Source organism: Zosterops lateralis (genome assembly GCF_965231275.1).
Source record: "Zosterops lateralis genome assembly, chromosome: W".
NCBI classification, from domain to species: Eukaryota; Metazoa; Chordata; class Aves; order Passeriformes; family Zosteropidae; genus Zosterops; species Zosterops lateralis.
This window is the reverse complement of record NC_139801.1, coordinates 18,503,040-18,521,044: the sequence shown is the minus strand read 5'-3', so window position 1 is coordinate 18,521,044 and position 18,005 is coordinate 18,503,040. Positions and strand designations below refer to the sequence as shown.

Below are 18,005 nucleotides of genomic sequence, written 5' to 3'. Positions count from 1 at the left end.
TTCTGCAGTTCCAAGTGGAATACTTCCAAATGGACCAGAAATCCACGTCACGGAGTCCGGGGATTTTCTCGGGCCAGCCGTGTTGGCCCCCACGCTGTCACTTCACTCTGACAGGTGTTGACACACTCAGCAATGGCGTGCTGGTCTTCAGAGGCAAGCCCCACACTGGGGTGCCAGCCGGTAGAGGTGTCTTGTCTCTGCCTCGGCCAGCCCTGACACCGCAACAGTAAAGGGTACGGCTTGGTAGCAGGATGAACCTCATTGATCCCTGTGAGTTCTTGTTTGCCCGAAGGAGTGAAGCAACGACAGCAGGAAAGAAAGAGGGAGGCTGTTCAGGGTTAACTGCTGGCTTTATTCATCAGGGTATCTGCCCCAGCAGACACCCCTCAGCAGAAGCAGCGGGGAAGAAAGGTGAGGGGAAAAAAGCGGGGAAACCCCCCAATGTAACACCTTTTATTGGGGAGAGGAACTCAGGGATGGGTTTAACTGGGGACAAATCAGGGGCCAAGGGGGTATGGCTCTCCAGGTAAATGACACATATTGTAACAAATCAATAACTCGGGTGGGGAGACAGCTGAAGTCTGGCCCAATCACTTGGGGTCCTTACTGGAACTTTCCAGACTTTTGGGAGAGACCCCAAAGTGACAGACAAGAGCCAGGGGCTGTATAACTTATGACTGACATATAACTGGGGTTGGGGTAAAACCAATAGGGGTGGAACATGGGTGACATGGGGCAAACCATTACAACTTATAAAAAAGAATATAAAACAAGGAACAAATACAAACATAAAACTGATAAAACCAAAACCACACCACTACATATGTCTTCCTCTGTTTCCCTGGAAATGGTATATGGAGCCCAGCCATCTAATTTTTCTACTCCTCTCTCTGTGATGAAACACTAAATGTGTCATGTCCAGGAGCACTCTGAAGACTGATTTAATATCCTCTGATTGCTGCCTGAATTCTGACAGTTGCCTGGGCCTTTAAGAGATAATTAAAGAAACAAAACACATTAAATTCTGTCAGCTGTCCCAGGCAAATTTAACTCATAGAATTCTTTTAAACTTCACATTTTCTGACTTCACCTTGCACTGGTCTCTGTGGAACAAAGATCAACACTTCATCTGAAATTTGGATTTTAAAATATCAATTTGTTTCTGACCCATCCTAAAAGCTTTTCTTCTTTTGCTTATTCACCATTTGTGCCTTCTGCATATTCCATCCTGCAGCATCTCCTCATAACTTTGCTGATCCCACAGGGACACCAGGAATTCTGCCTGTATTTCACTGGTCATTAGCAGTCTTGGAAAAGGAATCAGGTGGTGAAATTTCTTGCTCTGGAGAGGAGGAACAAATATTCCATCACATCCCAGTGCTGAGAACAGCAGCATTTCAGGCTTTAGCCTTCCATCCACACTGTCTGTTCATATGGTTTCTCTTGCTTCCCCCTCAATTTTACAGCAAAGCCCATATTTTCATTAATTGAAAGGTAACAGAATGAAGAGAAATGGAGGATGAACAGAAGTACAGTGATATACACCATGATAAAAGCAGTTTGAAAGTTTCATCTTAGGAAACTTAATTTCTAATATCATTCTTACGGAAAAACACAGAATTTCACAGAAATCCTACCAAAATGAATGAGATATTGCATACAAACTTGTGGGATGAAAAAGTTGGCTGCATTTTTACTGTCTGTCAGCAGTTTAAACCTTGAAACTACAGATTTCCAACTTCCTGAACCCTTCTAACGGATTTTATATAAATTCGGTATCAGTTTCACAGATTAAGCAATTTAAACACAGTTCTTCTAAGTATTAGAAGTAGGTGAAAGCTGATGCATAGTCTAGAAAGGATGTTTAGAGATTAGTTGTGTTTTTGCCTAACTTCAGAGACATTTGAACACAGCAGAGGTGTACAGGACAAGGATTTGTTTCCATTCACCTTTGTGAAAGAGACAAACAGTACCAAATTATTTTGTAAGGAAAAAAGTGACTCTTTTACACAAGCTTTAAAGCCAATGCTGTTCACATGATACAACCACAGAGATTTTAAGGATACTCAGACCAGCAGAAACTTGCACTTCATTCCAGAGCTGAAAGATAAAAGACAAAGAAGCCTCTGCAAACCCCATCCCTCACATTCTTCATTCAGATCAATGAACATCTGAGCCAAAGCAGAGATATGTTTGCATTTTGAAATATCCTTTGTGAAGTGACATTTTTAGCAAGTTTGGCACCGAGAAACCTCACTGGGAGAAGACACTGACAAATCTTGTTTTCTCAGTGTCTCACTAATGACACTGAGTGAATTCCCATTGCTTATATGAAGTCAGGAACAAAGTAAGCACTAAACAGAATCATGTAAGTCAATAATACAAATTGGAGATAAGAAAATATCTGATGAAATTATACCTCACAGAGTATGTATTGTAAAGATTATTCCTTCCCTTCTTCCCTCCCCCTTATCTGTAACATTTTGCAGTCTCTAAAGCAGACTTGGCTTAGCTCCTGGTGCTGTACATGTCCACATCTTCTGGGCTGGACTGACCATGGTCCACAAGTTTTGGATCAGGCTTAAATTTTGATGTCTTCCCTGCTCCTGTTAGAGATAGTAAAGAAATATGGTTTAAAAGTATGCATATATTTGAGCTGTAAGGAAATAAAACTTAGTGATACATTTCAAGAATTTCTGTATTACCAAACACTTAGAAAAGTTCAAAACCTGTCTGTTCTAGTTTAAAGTGTGTTGAGAAGTGATAGAGGAGGATGAGGGTATGTTGGAATGCTGAGCACAGCAGTGGGTGGAGAGCAGGACCTCTTCTTGCTCTCCAACACCACTTCCTAATCCAGAAGAGTGAGAGAAGAAATTGTGATGCTTTGCTCAACACATGGAAAGGAAGGGAAAGTTTGAGGCATGGAAAAAAATCTCCAGCGTTTCTTGCCCCAGCACTCTCAGGAGCAGAGCTGACTCCCAAAACCAACCCTGCCAGATCTCCCCTGAAGCTGCTGGCAGATGGTAAGAATTCCAAATGAAGACAAACACTCTTACCTAGTTTCACTTCATAATTTCTAAAACCCATGAACTGAGTTTAGTAAAACACTGAACCCTCCCACTCACTGAAGGATGGTACACAGGCTGACATATTTAATGATACTGCAGTTCCAGAGGATCCAGGGGAACATAAAGGCAGCTTTTCTGGGGCTGTGTCTCCTGTTCCTGATCTGATTCTTTTCCAGCTACAAGGGATGTTACATTCTCCTGAAAGCTTTGTCCTATTTGGACTGAGAAAATAAACATCTCTGGCAACAAAGATTCATTTAGGGCATGGATATTTTTGGCTGTATTAGGGACATGAACTAATTCCCCCTATGAAAGCAAAGACAGATCTATAAACACAAACTCAATAAAGACACTTTGGCCTGGAGCAAGTGTAAAAACAGATCAGAACATTCCACAAACTAAATCAGAAAAAATTCAGGTACAAAGCAAAGATGTGAATGCATACTCCAGTGAAAATAAAGGAAAAAAATATTAAAACCCTCATCCAAGTATGTTCTGCTTGATTTCCAGGAAAAAAAAATCTCTGGTAACAATTCCTTCCTTCCAAGTGATTTCCTGGTAACAAATAAAATTCAGAAGTTGCCCTTAAAAAAGATAAAAATATTTTAAAACAAATGTAATTCTCCTTTAATAGGTAATTCTACTGTTTCCTCTTACAAATTTGACTACTAAATTTTTGTCTGTTAAATAGGCTGTTACATGATCTAGTTAATTATCTCAACCACTTAAGATGCACAAGGAACCACTGCAGAAAACCCAGCAAAATAAAATCCAATGTTTCATTTCTCAATTACACACTCCTCTTTCATTCCACTATAGGTCATCTCTGCATTGTTAGCAGAGGTTAAAAGTAATGAAATCCATTTGAGACTTTAATCTTCTAATTATAATCTAAATTAAAACTTTTTTTGTGTGATTTGCATTTGGATTATTCCTTATTTTGGCCTACAAAAGAACATGGTTCATATTAATATTGGTTCTCTGATATTATTGAGAGAGAACAGCAAATATAGAATTCTGATACTATGACAGGGTCCACAGTGAGAATATTATCACCTTCCCGAGGCTCTGAAATATGTATTAGATGACAGCATGTAAAATACGCTCTCAAGAATAATATGCACTGACAGCCTGCTCCAGTTTAGAGCAAGAGTAAGTGCAAAATTAAGTCAACTAATTGGATTTGCAAGTTACCCTGAGATTACACTTGAAATGTTTAATTCACCTGATGAAGGCACTGGATCTTCGTTACTCCAAGACTCTACTGGAGAGGATTCTGTTCTGTTAAATGATCTTGACTCAACATCAGACTCAGATTTGGTGCAAGAAATTCCCTTCTTTTTCTTATGTTCTTGCATAATTGGTTTTGACTCTTGCTGCAGCTGTGAATCAAAGATTAATAAAGGAAAGCACATGGGTATATGCTTAATATATTATTGCAAAATAAAGCTTTCAAGTCTGGGAGTTTATCTTTTATAAAATTATTTTCAGATATGACACCATACAATGATATTCAACTAGTCAGCTGCACACAAGGGACACAGCTGGAAAAAGTAAAATGCATGAAACCCTACAGATCAGATAAAATAAATTCATGTAGAAGGGAATTTGTCATAAGAATACACTTTGGACTGAAGGTGTGGTTTTACCTGACACCCTCCAAGAACTTCACAAGTACATTTCCAGGTGAGGAGCTTTTAGCCTTACACAAGATTGAAATATCCCTGAGTGTTTACAGAATACTTACTACCCCTAGTTAGCAGAAGATGGAAAGATAAATCATGGTTACACCCTAGTAATGAGAAATAATGTCTTGGGAAGAGGCTTCACTCAGGGGAAAAAAATGAAGTTAATAAAAGTGTCTGTACCACATCAATTCTTGTTTTGCTATCAGTTTAATGACAGTTGTCTGAATCTCATTTTCAAAACTCAGAATTCCATTTGTGCTTCTCAGAGGAAATAAAAGGTGAGGACTGCATGCCAATGAGCACTGTAAATTTAAAGCAAAATACTTCTACATGTTAATGTAACTGAGAAACTGAAATTTTCTTTGAAAAGAGCAATGAAAAATTACTGTGTAAAGCTGCAATTTTACTTGGGAAGTGCTACTTTTGTAAAGGTTTTATAAATTTCCACATGAGAAAAAAAACCCTTTTGGGTTGGATAAAACCCACATTTAATTCTGGGATTACTAACCCAAATTCCATATGCCATTTACAGAAGGTTCATATTGCCTTCTACTCTCTGCTGGCAAGGTCTCAGCTGTTTACTATGTCCTATTTTGACCACTTCACTTAAAAACCAGAAACAACACAAATCACACATAAAATCACCTAAAAACAGAAAAAGCAGAGAAACTAGAGGAAATTCCGAGAACAAGAATTATGTCAGAGATAGAAAGCCTGCTTTGAAAGACAAGGTTATAGTGGGGAAGAGAATGTCAAAAACCCTGATAACTTTTCCATATGTAGTAGGTCAATATAAAGAGGTTACTGACCATTTATTCACTATGGCTGCAATGAGGACAGGACAAAGAGAAGAAATAAATCAGACATGGACAATTCATATCACAGGGTAAATAAACCAGACTTCCTGCAAGGGTTGTAGAAGAGTAAGCCAGTCATACCTACTGTAATCCTGAATGCCTTTAGTCTTTAGTCTAAATTCAGGGGCTGCTTAAGACCAAAGCTTGAATGAAAATGGATCCTTTAGGCCAAGATAAAAAAGGAGCTCTGAGAGAAACTCATTCTTCTCTTGTGTACCCTGCATGTATTGTGGGACTAGAGGGGATCTCAACATCTACTGGTGTGAAAGGTGTGAAAACAATTAAACACTGAAGTGACAAAAAGATCAGATTGGAGTTTGTGCCTTGCTTAACACCATCAGTAAACCCTGAACAGCATCACCAGAAGAGTCCACAACTTTCTAAGATCCCTCTCCATGTGTGAGTTATCATTACTTCCCAAGTCCTACCTTGGTGACAGTTTCCTTGTCTGCCCACAGTGACCTCACAGCCTCATAGGTCTGCTGACTTGCACAAAGTAACTTTTTCCCTGTTACCTATTTTTTTAGAAAAAAATAATTTAACATCAGCTTTTAAAATACAAAGACAGACTATTCAAATGAAATTACTCATGTTTGCATGAGAACATGCTTGACCCCATACTAAGGCATCTACTTTTAAAGATCTAGTGCATATTTCCCTTACATCAAGCAAATTGTAAATAATGATTAAATTGGTATTAGGAATCCACAGGAAACCTTTCCATGCTAAATCCACCTACTCCAAATGAAATCAAAGCCAGATCAGCAAACAGTGTGCTGGCAGTGTTGGCACAATAGATGGAGCACCAGGTTAAAGGATCCAAACTTGTCCCACTATGTTGGAAATGACCACGGATAAAAACAGAAGCTTACCTTAGCAATGACCACTGACTGAGCTGGGTAACAAACAGAATATCCTACAGTAGTAAGTCCCAATGGATAAGCAATTTTCTTAAATCTAGAACCTGTACAAAGCCAAATACTTTGAATAATTTGACAAAAATGAAATGCAACCGAAGTAGTTGTAGCAATTAAATGCAGAAGACATTGATATTCTGAAAGATAAATAATCTCAAACTAGGTTTTTCAATATTATGAAGAATGAGAAGAAGAACGGTATCATTAGTCTGTCTAGTCCTGCTCTGTCAGCTCTCAGCCAGCTCCTTACAGCAATCAATCATGTCCCTTCATTTACCAGGAAGGATTTATTTTAGTCACACAGGCTTTTGCCAGTGTTTCAGAAGAATATTCTGACCACTAGAACTGTTACATGCTCCATACCCCACAGACCAATAATGAAAACAAGCAAACCATACCTTTTCTTGCCAGCACTACACCAGCCAGGCCTGACACTGTAACTACAGTGGCTTTGGGAAGAAATTCTGGAGGGGGGTTGTTCAGGTAAACATAAGCATCTAAGAATTGGGAAAAAAAAAGACAAAAAAGAAGCAGGGCAATTCAGTATCAGTCATTTTATTTTATTTCCCACTTAAGAAATAAAGGTGAAAATTTTGATTTTACTTAGAGTTTATATAGATGAAATGAGATAGATATGTGACTTGTCTACCTTTTCCAAACTGAATTGAATCCATTATTCCATTTTTAACAAAGACATAGGCACTCTACAAGGAAAGAAAAAACAAAACCAGAAAGTAAAATCTCTGCAAAAGTAGCTGTTCACATATATCTCAGCAAAATGAGACAAAGAAATACTGTGTAACTAAAAAAACCCAAACCAGATCAGTGACCTTCTAGAAAGGCTGTGCAAAGATCTATCCTCTTTGTGATAAACATATTTATATTTTTAAAACTTACATTGACAATTAATGAAAAAAAATCTCTCTAATGTAAGCTCACTTTCAAAATTGACATCTCAGGAACTCTAGAGTAGGAAAACACCTGGATGGCAGCTGTATAAGAAAATTCAATTATAAAATACAATCTTCTCTTCCCTAGAGACTTTCCCGGGAAAACTGAAAGAGCAACACCGAATTTGTACCACCAGAGGTCACTGCTACTCAGTGTCGGGAACTCAGAATGATTAATGGCATGAAAAAGTTTGGTACAGATCTATAACAAGAGTATTTCAGTCATGCAGTCACTGATAACATTTTCACAGACCAATGGAATCACAATTTACAGAAAATATGTTTTGAAGACATTTTGATTTTTTTTCCCCAACTATTAGGGTCTACATTTTTTTGCAAAAAGCAAAACACAAGCACAAAATCTCCTGCCAACAGCCAGGGTGAAGCTGCTGTTTCCTAGCAGCTCCAAAAGCAGTGACAGGCACCACAGTTCCCTCTCCACCTGGAACATGCAGTAACAGAGCTGGGAGGTGTTTCTGACAACTTGTGAGAATAGCCTGCTGAAACAGATACATGGGATGCATTCTGTTTGTCTCTTTTTGTCAGGTACTGCCCTTTGGAAGAAGCTCTTTCTCCGTGGACTGCACCTGGAATTTCAGACTCCAAAACACCCTCAAGTTCTGCCAGCAAGAATTTACCGACATAACTCCTGCTGTAGGAGGGCTCATCCAAAATTATCTTATGCTAAGACAAAGAACTGCCAAAAAAACCCTCAAGGGCAAAGTAACCTTTTTTTTCAGTGGTTTAGTGTAGTGCTGAGAGGAACTGCAGGAAAGGCTGGGTGCAGGCATCCCTTACCTGGCACCACCCAAAATAGTGGCCGATGGTCCTTCGCACTGCCAGGAGCTGCTGCTGCAGGTGCCCAGGCTGCTCCTCGATGTACTTGGACTTCAGAGGAGGTGCACTGTAAATGGGGAGCTGCAAACAAAGGCACAGCTGAACAGCAGGGGCAGAGCTCTCTGCTCTCATCAGCTGCTGCATTTGAAGGGGGTTTTTCAAGCCTGCAAACCCTCAGTGTTCTCATTACGTCAAACAAAGCCTCTACGTGGAATTATGAACTTTTAGAGTTCCAAACTGACTCTACTCAAGTGGGACTTCACTCTTTAGAAATGAAAACTGAAACAATTGTGTAGGTTCTAAGAAGTAGAATTATTAATTAGAAGATGCATGTGTGCATTACTAGAAATTGCACGTTAGAAAAGGATTCATCAGTAAGTATTCTATTTTCACCTTTTTTGACTTCATTTTTGAAATACTGTAATAATGAAAATGAGATAAAACTTTACTAATTTAATATTGTAACACTTTGTGTTTTATTTGAGCAATAGTGGTCAGTTATTTATTATCACATATTACTTTGCTATGTATTTTAGCTACTGGGTAATATAATTCAATGGACAGAGCTGCTATTCTGCAGAATTTTCTAGTATTATTTTAAAGAACAAAAAAAGAGGAAGATTCATACCTTATCTGGCTTCACCAGTGGACTTTTGGATTCCTTTTCTGTTGCTGCATATACAGTAATACATACAAATGACAGCCCAGAAGAAACAGCTACCAGCTTTGTCACCTGGGACAGAGAGATGAAAAAAAGGAGTCTTAATGGTGAAATTAAAATTTCTCTTGGGACTGATCAAATACGGGATTAAACAAGTCACTTTTAAAACCTTTTTTAAGCATTATGCCTTTTAGAAATGTCTTCTGACTTACACAAAGATTTTCTCAAATTAAAATGGTAAAGAAAAGGTTAAAGATCCCTGACAACAGTTTTATGTCTAAAATACCAGCAGGAAGAACTTTGTGTTCAAAGCAACACTGATGCTTCCATCACCTGTTAGGGTAAATTCAGTAGTAATTTACTCAGCATGCAGGAACTCCATTTTTGAAGAATTATTAAAGAAAAACTATTTTAAACCTATCATAATTCAGATTGCTCATTTCAGTACAGCATGCTACCAGAACAAGACACCAATTTTCAGTAGACACTAGAAGGAAAACTGAAATTGACAGTGACAGAGCAATAAAAAGTTGTATTTTTCAATTTTAAAAAATAGATATTATGGGTTTTACCCACACTTCTGAGGGTCCAGCCTGGCAGAAATGTGGCTAATATTAATTAGCAAGACGGCTGATCGAGAGTGCCTTAAAAAATCAAAAAGGTTTTAATAAAAAAGGTTTTAATACAAAAAACAAAAACAAAGCCAAGCACAGCACAGAGACAAATCTCCTACTTGCTACAACACCTCGAAAAGCATGGAGTTTCTTTGTTCTCTCTCTTTAGTACTTAACAGCTTAGGTGGGCTTTTTGGCCCTTGGCCCAACGAGATGAACAAGAGGCTTTGAGTTACATTCTTGGAGTCCAATCCACACTTCTGTGCTGGCTCTGAGCCAATTACAATGAGAAAATCACAGAACTTTCCAGCTAAACTTCCTAAAATGTCTAAAGGTAAACTGAGACTCTTTCCCTATTTGGAAGCACCTGCTGGAAGTGTAAAGATTGCATCACCACAACATATATTTTTAAAAGTCACAATGGATTTTGTGCTCAGTGTAAAAGACAAAGCTATACAGGGAATGATCAAAGTGGTCCAGCTCCTGACTGACAGTAATTGCTTTACTTTTTAGTGCCTGTAGACAAATACATAAATGTTTAAAGATCCAAGGAAACAGCTGTACTGGCTAACATTTACACTGGCACAGTTATCCCAAGAGGGTTTCACTCTTTTCTACTGAAATCACAAAGAATGAGAGTGAAAAAAAAAGCAACATCACCTTGACTACACTGAAGAAGCTTCACTGCATGGAGCTGTTTATCTTGTTCCTTATCTAATCACGAGGTGCACTAAAAAGACCTCAATTAGCCAAGTTGTTTCTAGTAATAATTTATGGAAATTATTTTCTTAAAAGTTACTTACGAGGCATATGTATTAAACAAGGAAAATCATATATTGTTTTGCTAGAGAAACCAAAAAATATTTTACCTATGAAAACTTCTCCAGAAGTTACTGAGAATTAAGAAATGGCAGGATCATATTGTTATATCAATAGGAAAGAAGCACAGAGAAAAACACCTGTAACAAGCTGGAGCTGTGAAACATTCAGGAATTACATGTTCAGCCAGTAGAATGACTCCAGAACATCAGCTGATAACTGACTTACAAATAAATAAAAATCTTCTTTTTGAGGAATTCAGGAAATTGCTGCAGCTACAAAAGCCATGAAACCAGGTGACATTTCTGCAAGACACAGAGCTGAACACCACCAGAAGAAAAGGTCAATGGCCAGTATTAAAATATTCCCTGTAACACCACTGCCAAGTTCCTGACCTGCAACACTGATAATCTGAAGGATTGTTTTTCCCCAGGCATAAAAAGCACACCAAAGTCAAACAGACATGGCAATATTTTTGATGAGAAGCCTGAACAGCAATTATTTGCTGAAGAAATGCATTATATGCTCTCTAGCAGAAAATTGTTACAGCTATGCCTCTTAATAGTAGACCTGGAGTAAGACCAACCAAAATATAATAATAGAACTGTCAAAAATACCTGGATAATTCTGGCTTTAAGTCTTTGCATTTCAAACAATCTGCTTCGAAATGTTGGAATCTTATCAATGATCAAAAATACAAATTATATTTTTTTAAAAAAAGTTTAAAAGCTACATCACTACAAAGAATTCACTATCTTCCACTCAAAAGATGCAGAATACAAAATAAACCATAATAAAACCATATAGTTAATTTATGTTAATCTCCAAGACATTGTTTCCCACTGAAACTGCAAATTCTGTGTGCTTGCTTCAAGAATTGGAGCAGGAGTCAGGAAACTTGCCCTGAAGGCAGGAACTGCCTCAAAACAAATGGAATCAGAGGAGTGGAGTATATGCAAGAATCTGACACATGGATTTATATAAAAAATATACAAGTTCTCTATCACGAAATGGGAATCTACTAGCCAGGTTAAAATAAGATTAAAATTTAGCAGCTACCTCATATGATACTTTCCATGAAAAAATGTTAATTAAGGAATAAAGAATCATAGGTTTATGACTCTCTCCTACCACTCAGATGTCTTGAGGTGGATCACAAAACTGTCTCAGATCCTTTTGGTTTATTTTTCCCAAAAGTTACACAAGACATGATGATTGCCAGAAGCTTATAGGCCAAGCCCAGTACCCTAATTCAGGTATGTATTTATAAATCTCTGATGACAACCACCAAAAACCCCAACACAAGTGAAACAGATCCTTCCACTTCACCTCAACTCACTGATACTCCATGGATTTGGTTTTAATCTTGGTCTGCCTGATGGTGACCCACAGAGAGTGAAATCTTAAGAAGAATAAAACTCTTATTAATAATTTTTTCATAATAAATAGTAAAGAACACACATAAAATTACGTCACTTCACTAAAGGTACTGAATCATTCAGATTTATGTACTGAGCCAAACTACTTCCAAGATCACCCAGCCAGAGAGCAAAGCCAGAGTTTCTTTTGCCATAATAAACTAAAGTAAAATGCTTTATTTTAATTTCTCTGTCTGTCCTCGTTGGCATCATCCTTTTCTTTGCAGATATATATACATTTTAAATGCTTTTTAAAAGTCAATATGAAGATTCATGTGAGAGCAACCTGTTCAGCAATTTGACTGCGAACACTGGAAAACATGTCTAAATATTTGTGAGGAAGCTTAGATCTTTACATGCATGCTTTTCTGTTTAAAGACACTGTATTATTCCTACAACTAGAAATATTTTAGATACTTGTAACCCTGTTAGCTCATAAAAGCATGATTTTAACAGCCTTGCTTTAGTGATGTACAGCACCACTAGCACTTTATTGTGTTACTACCAAACTATCATCTCGATATTCCTCGAGCTGAAGGTGTTTCAGGGGCTGCGAGTACATGGAGAACCAGAAGAGAAACATTGCTTTTATTCCCTGTTGCACAATTTAACCACCTCTCGAACCAGCTCTTTCCTCCTCAAGTCCCACACCACCACAAAGACCTCCTGATAGCATAGGGTTAAATGTTTCTAAAATCATGGGAATTGTATACAATAGATTCAAGGGGGTGTGGAAAGAAAGATTGGGCCTGGGTAGGCCTGGGAAAGGGAACCAGGGCTGGGTAGGCCCTGGGAATGAAGGTTAGGCTTTGTCTTTACTAGATCATGTGAAACTGCACCTGCATAATCATCATATGATAAACAATATGATTGTTAAATGTAATGATTGTTTGGTAATTGAATATGATTATTGTTTAATCGTAATGAGAATCATGAGAAACGATGTTTGGGGGCCTGATGAATACAAGAATTCATGCTTGGATAAGATCAATGTATACAATAGAACAATATGGGTTTAATAATTAATATATAGTGATATAACAAAAGGGTATAAAACCACGTTCATCTCGAATCCATGTTGGAGTCAGATTTGCGTCTGTACCCCTGATTCCCAGAGCTCTTCAATAAAAGCACTTGCATATAATCATTCTGTGATTATGTGTTTCAACGCTAACACTTCTACTGCTCCACTCCTCCACCTGACCCCGGCTTCCGCGGCACCCGGGGCTCCTTCCCCCCAGCACCGGCGGAGCTGCGGGCGGGCCGGGCGCTCCCGAGGGGCCGCACAGAGCCGCCGCAGCTGCCCCGAGCCCGCGGAAGAGCGGGAACGGAGCCTGAGGGGCAGCGGAGTCGCGAGGCCAGGGCAGCGCCGGCCTGAGGGCGGGCGGACACTCACCTTGGCCGCCATGTTGGACAGCGCCGCCTACGGCGCGCGGGAAGGGCCGCGCCGGGCGGGGCCGAAGGGCGGGGGCGGGACCGCACTCGGACCGGGCGGGACCGCCCTCAGCTGGCATCGCCCCAAAACGGACAGCGATGATCCCCCTCTGCCGGGGCGGGATTCCCCTCAGCTGAGATTGATCCAAAGCGGGTGAGGATGGATTCCCCTCAGCCGGGGCGGGATCGCCCTCAGCCGGCATCGCCCTAAATTGGGCAAAGATCCGTCTCACCCGACATCGCCCTAAGGTGGGCAGGGATCCTCCTCAGCCGGGGCAGGGATCGCGCCCAGATCGGGCGGGATCGCCCTCAAATAGGGATCTCCCTCAGATCGACAGCGATGCCCCTCAGCCCGCATCGCACTCAGCCTGGATCACCCTCAGAACACACAAAATCCTCCATAAACACACAATCTAAGTGCAGATAATTCATTTATTGAAGTTCAAATTTACAACCGAAGTTTACAACTTCCCTTCCCCCCCCCCCAAACAAAAGCTTTGTTTGAATTTAGGAAGAATAAATGTTTGTTGTTGTTGTTGTTGTTTTTTAATAATGTACAGACTATATCTCTTAAATAAGTTAATATCTTTTAAAAAGAGCAATAAGTTCCTTTTTTTAATGTTGCAGTGCAACTTACAACTTACACGTCTGTGCAATGTACCATGAGGTATATGCCCAGTGAGCAACACACAGTGAAGTTTACCATTCATAAATTTTCATTGTAGACACCACAAAAAGTTAACAAGTTATTAATCTGTGATAGAAAATGCAGCCAGTTACAGTAATTCACACAGAACTCATCTGGAAAGAGGGAAAAAAGAAACCTAATGTTCATTGCCTATAGAATCTATTGAATCATCTCTCAACATAGACAACTATAAAATTAAAAATAATGTTGTGAAACTGAAGAAATACTGTGTTATCCAGGGGTTGAAACCTCGTTTGACCTGTATTAGTCTGGAACCACTGATTTTTCTCTCTGTAGCATCCATGAACTGAGGGATTTACTGCGGTACCAATGGAGCATCTGCTCGTCAAAGCATTAAGCACAATGGGCATTATAGAAAAGTTGCAGAATGCTCAAAAACTTACCACTCCAGCATTTTCCCTGACATGGACAGGTGGTTTTCCATTGCCTCTCAGTTCATCTCCCAGCTGATTAGAAAAACAAGGCTGAAACATGGAAAGTTACTTGTTTTTGAAGCTTGACACTTCAAACTTCTCAAGATGGCTCTAAAATACTTTTTTTTTCTTAAGGATGGAAAACATATATTTATTTAAGAAAGAATCATCCACAATATAACTTTCTGATAAATAACAGTTCTGCCTCTAATATGTATGTACATACTTCTTGTAAACAAAAATGCCCACAGGTCATGGAGTCTCCATGATTTTTATACAAGGTGCTATAGATTTTATTTTATTTTATTTTATTTTATTTTATTTTGTTATTGAAAACAGTCCAAGTGAAAGTTTGGTTTAGAACCTCCGATTGCTACAGAAACAGTAAGAATGTTTATATTTACAAAGAAACAAAGACCATGGAGACCCCATAGCATTTTTTGCCAAAGATTTGAAATTGGTGGGGTTTGCAAAATACACGTTGTCAGCACATTGGACAGGTTGAACACCAGCAGTACAATACTCCAGTGCTTTGGTATTTCAACCCCTGAATATACAAAGACATTACTACAGCCTACTTCACAGTTTAATGCAAGTAAAGTGCAAGCCATGGTACAAGGGTGTCATACATTTCCATTCATGTAAGCGTTATCTAAGAAAGGCTCTATACAAGGTTTATTAGCTATTTAGTAACCTAGATGAAAGTCACCTACGCCCCAGCAATTAATGGTCTTACAAGGATATTGTCTTTGTAATACAGTATGTGTCAAATGTAAAACGTTTATTAATACTAGTGCATTTCTCTTATATACTGCCCTGGGTTGCAGTGTAGGATGTACACAAAGTATTTATTCTATCACCATCTTCATGAACTGTTGAAACCAGGTGGGCTAGTGTTTTCCCAAGCCCCTGCCTTTGGGGTGTCTTCTGTTAATGGCCCATTAACGCCTGGCCCATGAGTCACAGGTAACTCCCTCCAGGGGTTATCTCTGTTAATTGGCCATCAAGGACCCACTTCATAACTCCTCATCCCATTGTGAGATGCTCTGCTCAGGGGGAGGAGCCAAGCATTCTCACCTGGATATAAGCTGGTATGTGGGACAGTGCAAGCAGCACTTACTCACTGGATTCCCAGAGGACCAGAGCTACCAGACCTTTCTACAGGATCACTACTTCACGAAGAGCACTTCACCTGGACTGCTTCCACCATCCTGCTCAGGTTGTATTCTGACTCTGTCAGTGGTCCGTTGTGTTATTGCATTTATTTTATTTTATTTTTACCTTTTTACCTTTCTTCTTATTAAATTATATCTCTGACTTGGAGCCTCTCATTCATTTTGCTTTCAAACCACAACATATACTAACCTGTTTTCTCGTCAGATTTTTAAGATGAAATCCTTACTTATCAGTAAGGCATATACTAACCTGTTTTCTCGTCAGATTTTTGAGATGAAATCCTTACTTCTCAGTAAAACAGAAGTCTTAACTGGTAACAGGGTCTTACTGGTATTTTGGCCAGCGAATACCATTTAAGACATATTTGTTTTGTGGTTGCTAGTGAAAAAATGCAATAGTTAATATGTATAATGTGACATCCTTAGTTAATCTGCAGCATTCGGACAGATGCATTTACTGTTAGTAAAAAGATCTGTATTGATATCCTCACCAATGCCTGAGGATGAACAATATTCTAGAAATGTGAGGACAGAAGCTACAGGGCTTAGCTGGTCAAACAGCAGGTTGTTGATGTATTTGATCATTTTTACAACATTGCTTTCTTTCAAATACTGCTCATACAGTGGCATTAATGCTTAAAGTCCCTAACTGTCACTTTTAACACATGTATGTTCTTGATAAAAATAAAGATATATCTGTCTGGCCTGCATTAAGAGTGAATGTGGTTCTTTTCCTGAAGGCAGTTTCTGTCTGAATTATTTAAATATTTTTATTAAGAGGAGGTCTCAGTAGTATATCACCTGTCTTCAAACCTGATAAAAGCTTAAACAATATTATTTATAAACCTCTTTCTGGATGTGCAAGACCTGTAAAAATAGAAAATAAGCTTTAAAAAAAGTTTCTTTATCTATTAGTTATATCCAGAGTGGAGAGTTCCCTGCCTACATGTTAGAGAGTGGAACTGATCAGAAACATCACATTTCACTTGTGTGTAATGGGAGTAATGAAAATAAATAGAAACATCAACTAAGGAAATACAACTTACAAGTTTTGATTTAAATAGCCATGAAATTTCCATACATCAGCTGATATGGCTCAGGCGTGATTTTCAGATGGGATTTTCAGATCTGTGCCCACTTAACGCCCATCAAGAACCTCAGCCACACGGTGTGACTTCGTCTGAGAGAAGATGGAGGACCTTTCCCCACAGCATCCTGCCTAGAAACCTACCCTGAGCCTCAGCTTTAGTGAGGGAAACATTCTGGAAGAAAAAGAGCTTTTTAATACTGAATATAAATTAATAGCTAATATTGCTTCTCCAGTCTTTCCTGTTATTACCCATTTTTTTGTCCTAGTGGTAAATAAACATCATTTGGCAGCAGGGAAGGTGATGTGTTGTGGCCTAAGGTGTGTGCTACATGGAAAATCTACCATGGAAAACCTGTGGTCTTCTGGTTGCCCTAAATCTCCATTTCCCTACTGTGAAAACTGAGGGGAGAATAAAATCCTTTATGAGACCAAGCCAACACTTATTTCTCTAACATTAAATGTAGGGAACCCGGGTATGCCATGAATGGGGTTCAAGCTGAGGCCCAGCAATACAGACAGGCTTGTCCTTTCTTCCTTAAAGAATTTCCCTAGGACTGGATCTGGAGACAGTCAGAATCCATGTAGAGACACAAGACTTGCTTGTAGTGACAAATTGAGTGTTTAAACTATAATTAAATTGCCTAGTGGTATCCTCTAGTTCAGGGGCAGTTGACAGGCATTGCAGAGGGGGCTGGTTTTGTTGTGCTGCATCGTGCCTTAGTCAAGGGTCGTTTTACACAAACCGTCTTTGAAGGACTTTGTTCCCCACTGCATGGAGGGTTTGTACAAACTGTTGGTGAATTATCATAAAATAGCTCTGTTGGCAGAGCTGTCCCTCCTCAAGGATCAACAGTCCCCAGCTATATCACCTTGGTCATTAATACTGCTATTTTTGGCAGAAAGAATGCTTTTATCACTTTGGAAGACAGTAAGACTCCATGAGGAGAGAATATGGCAAATAAGGTATGTGATAATCTTGGCCTGATTTGCATTACTTGAGACAAAGATAAGAATGTTCTTTGTACTCCTCAGATTTCTGTTGAGTTAAACAATTTCTATCAGATTCTTGGGGTTTTTTCCCAGAGGTCATATAAACATTTAAAGTGAAATCTCCTAAAGTCAGCAGCAGAATTGTACAATTTTTGAGGAGGCCTTCCCAGACCCACTGTTAAATAACTCCTTCAAAGATGCTTGTACTGTCCTTCACAAGACCTTGGAGAATGAGTGTTCTGTAACTGTTGAGAGGAGTGAGAGTAGGCTTAACTGGCCATGTACAATCCTCTGCAACAGTAATTTCTTTTTCCTTGGAAAAAGCCAGTGGAGCACCACATTTCCAGCTCAAAAGGCAGCTGCCA

The 18,005-nt window shown here is 39.1% G+C and overlaps 1 protein-coding gene across 1 annotated transcript; it reads right to left on the bottom strand.

The window, feature by feature from the left end:
• Positions 1-76: 76 nt before the first annotated feature.
• Positions 77-13,279, bottom strand: LOC310922189 (MICOS complex subunit MIC27-like). Its single transcript, XM_083882602.1, has 9 exons — positions 13,226-13,279; positions 8,946-9,050; positions 8,279-8,398; positions 7,180-7,234; positions 6,929-7,027; positions 6,486-6,577; positions 6,042-6,128; positions 4,294-4,450; positions 77-2,606 (listed from the first exon to the last, which is right to left on the bottom strand). Exons 1-9 carry the CDS (start codon positions 13,235-13,237, stop codon positions 2,509-2,511), a joined length of 825 nt encoding a protein of 274 aa, XP_083738728.1. The 5' UTR covers positions 13,238-13,279; the 3' UTR covers positions 77-2,508.
• Positions 13,280-18,005: the final 4,726 nt, after the last annotated feature.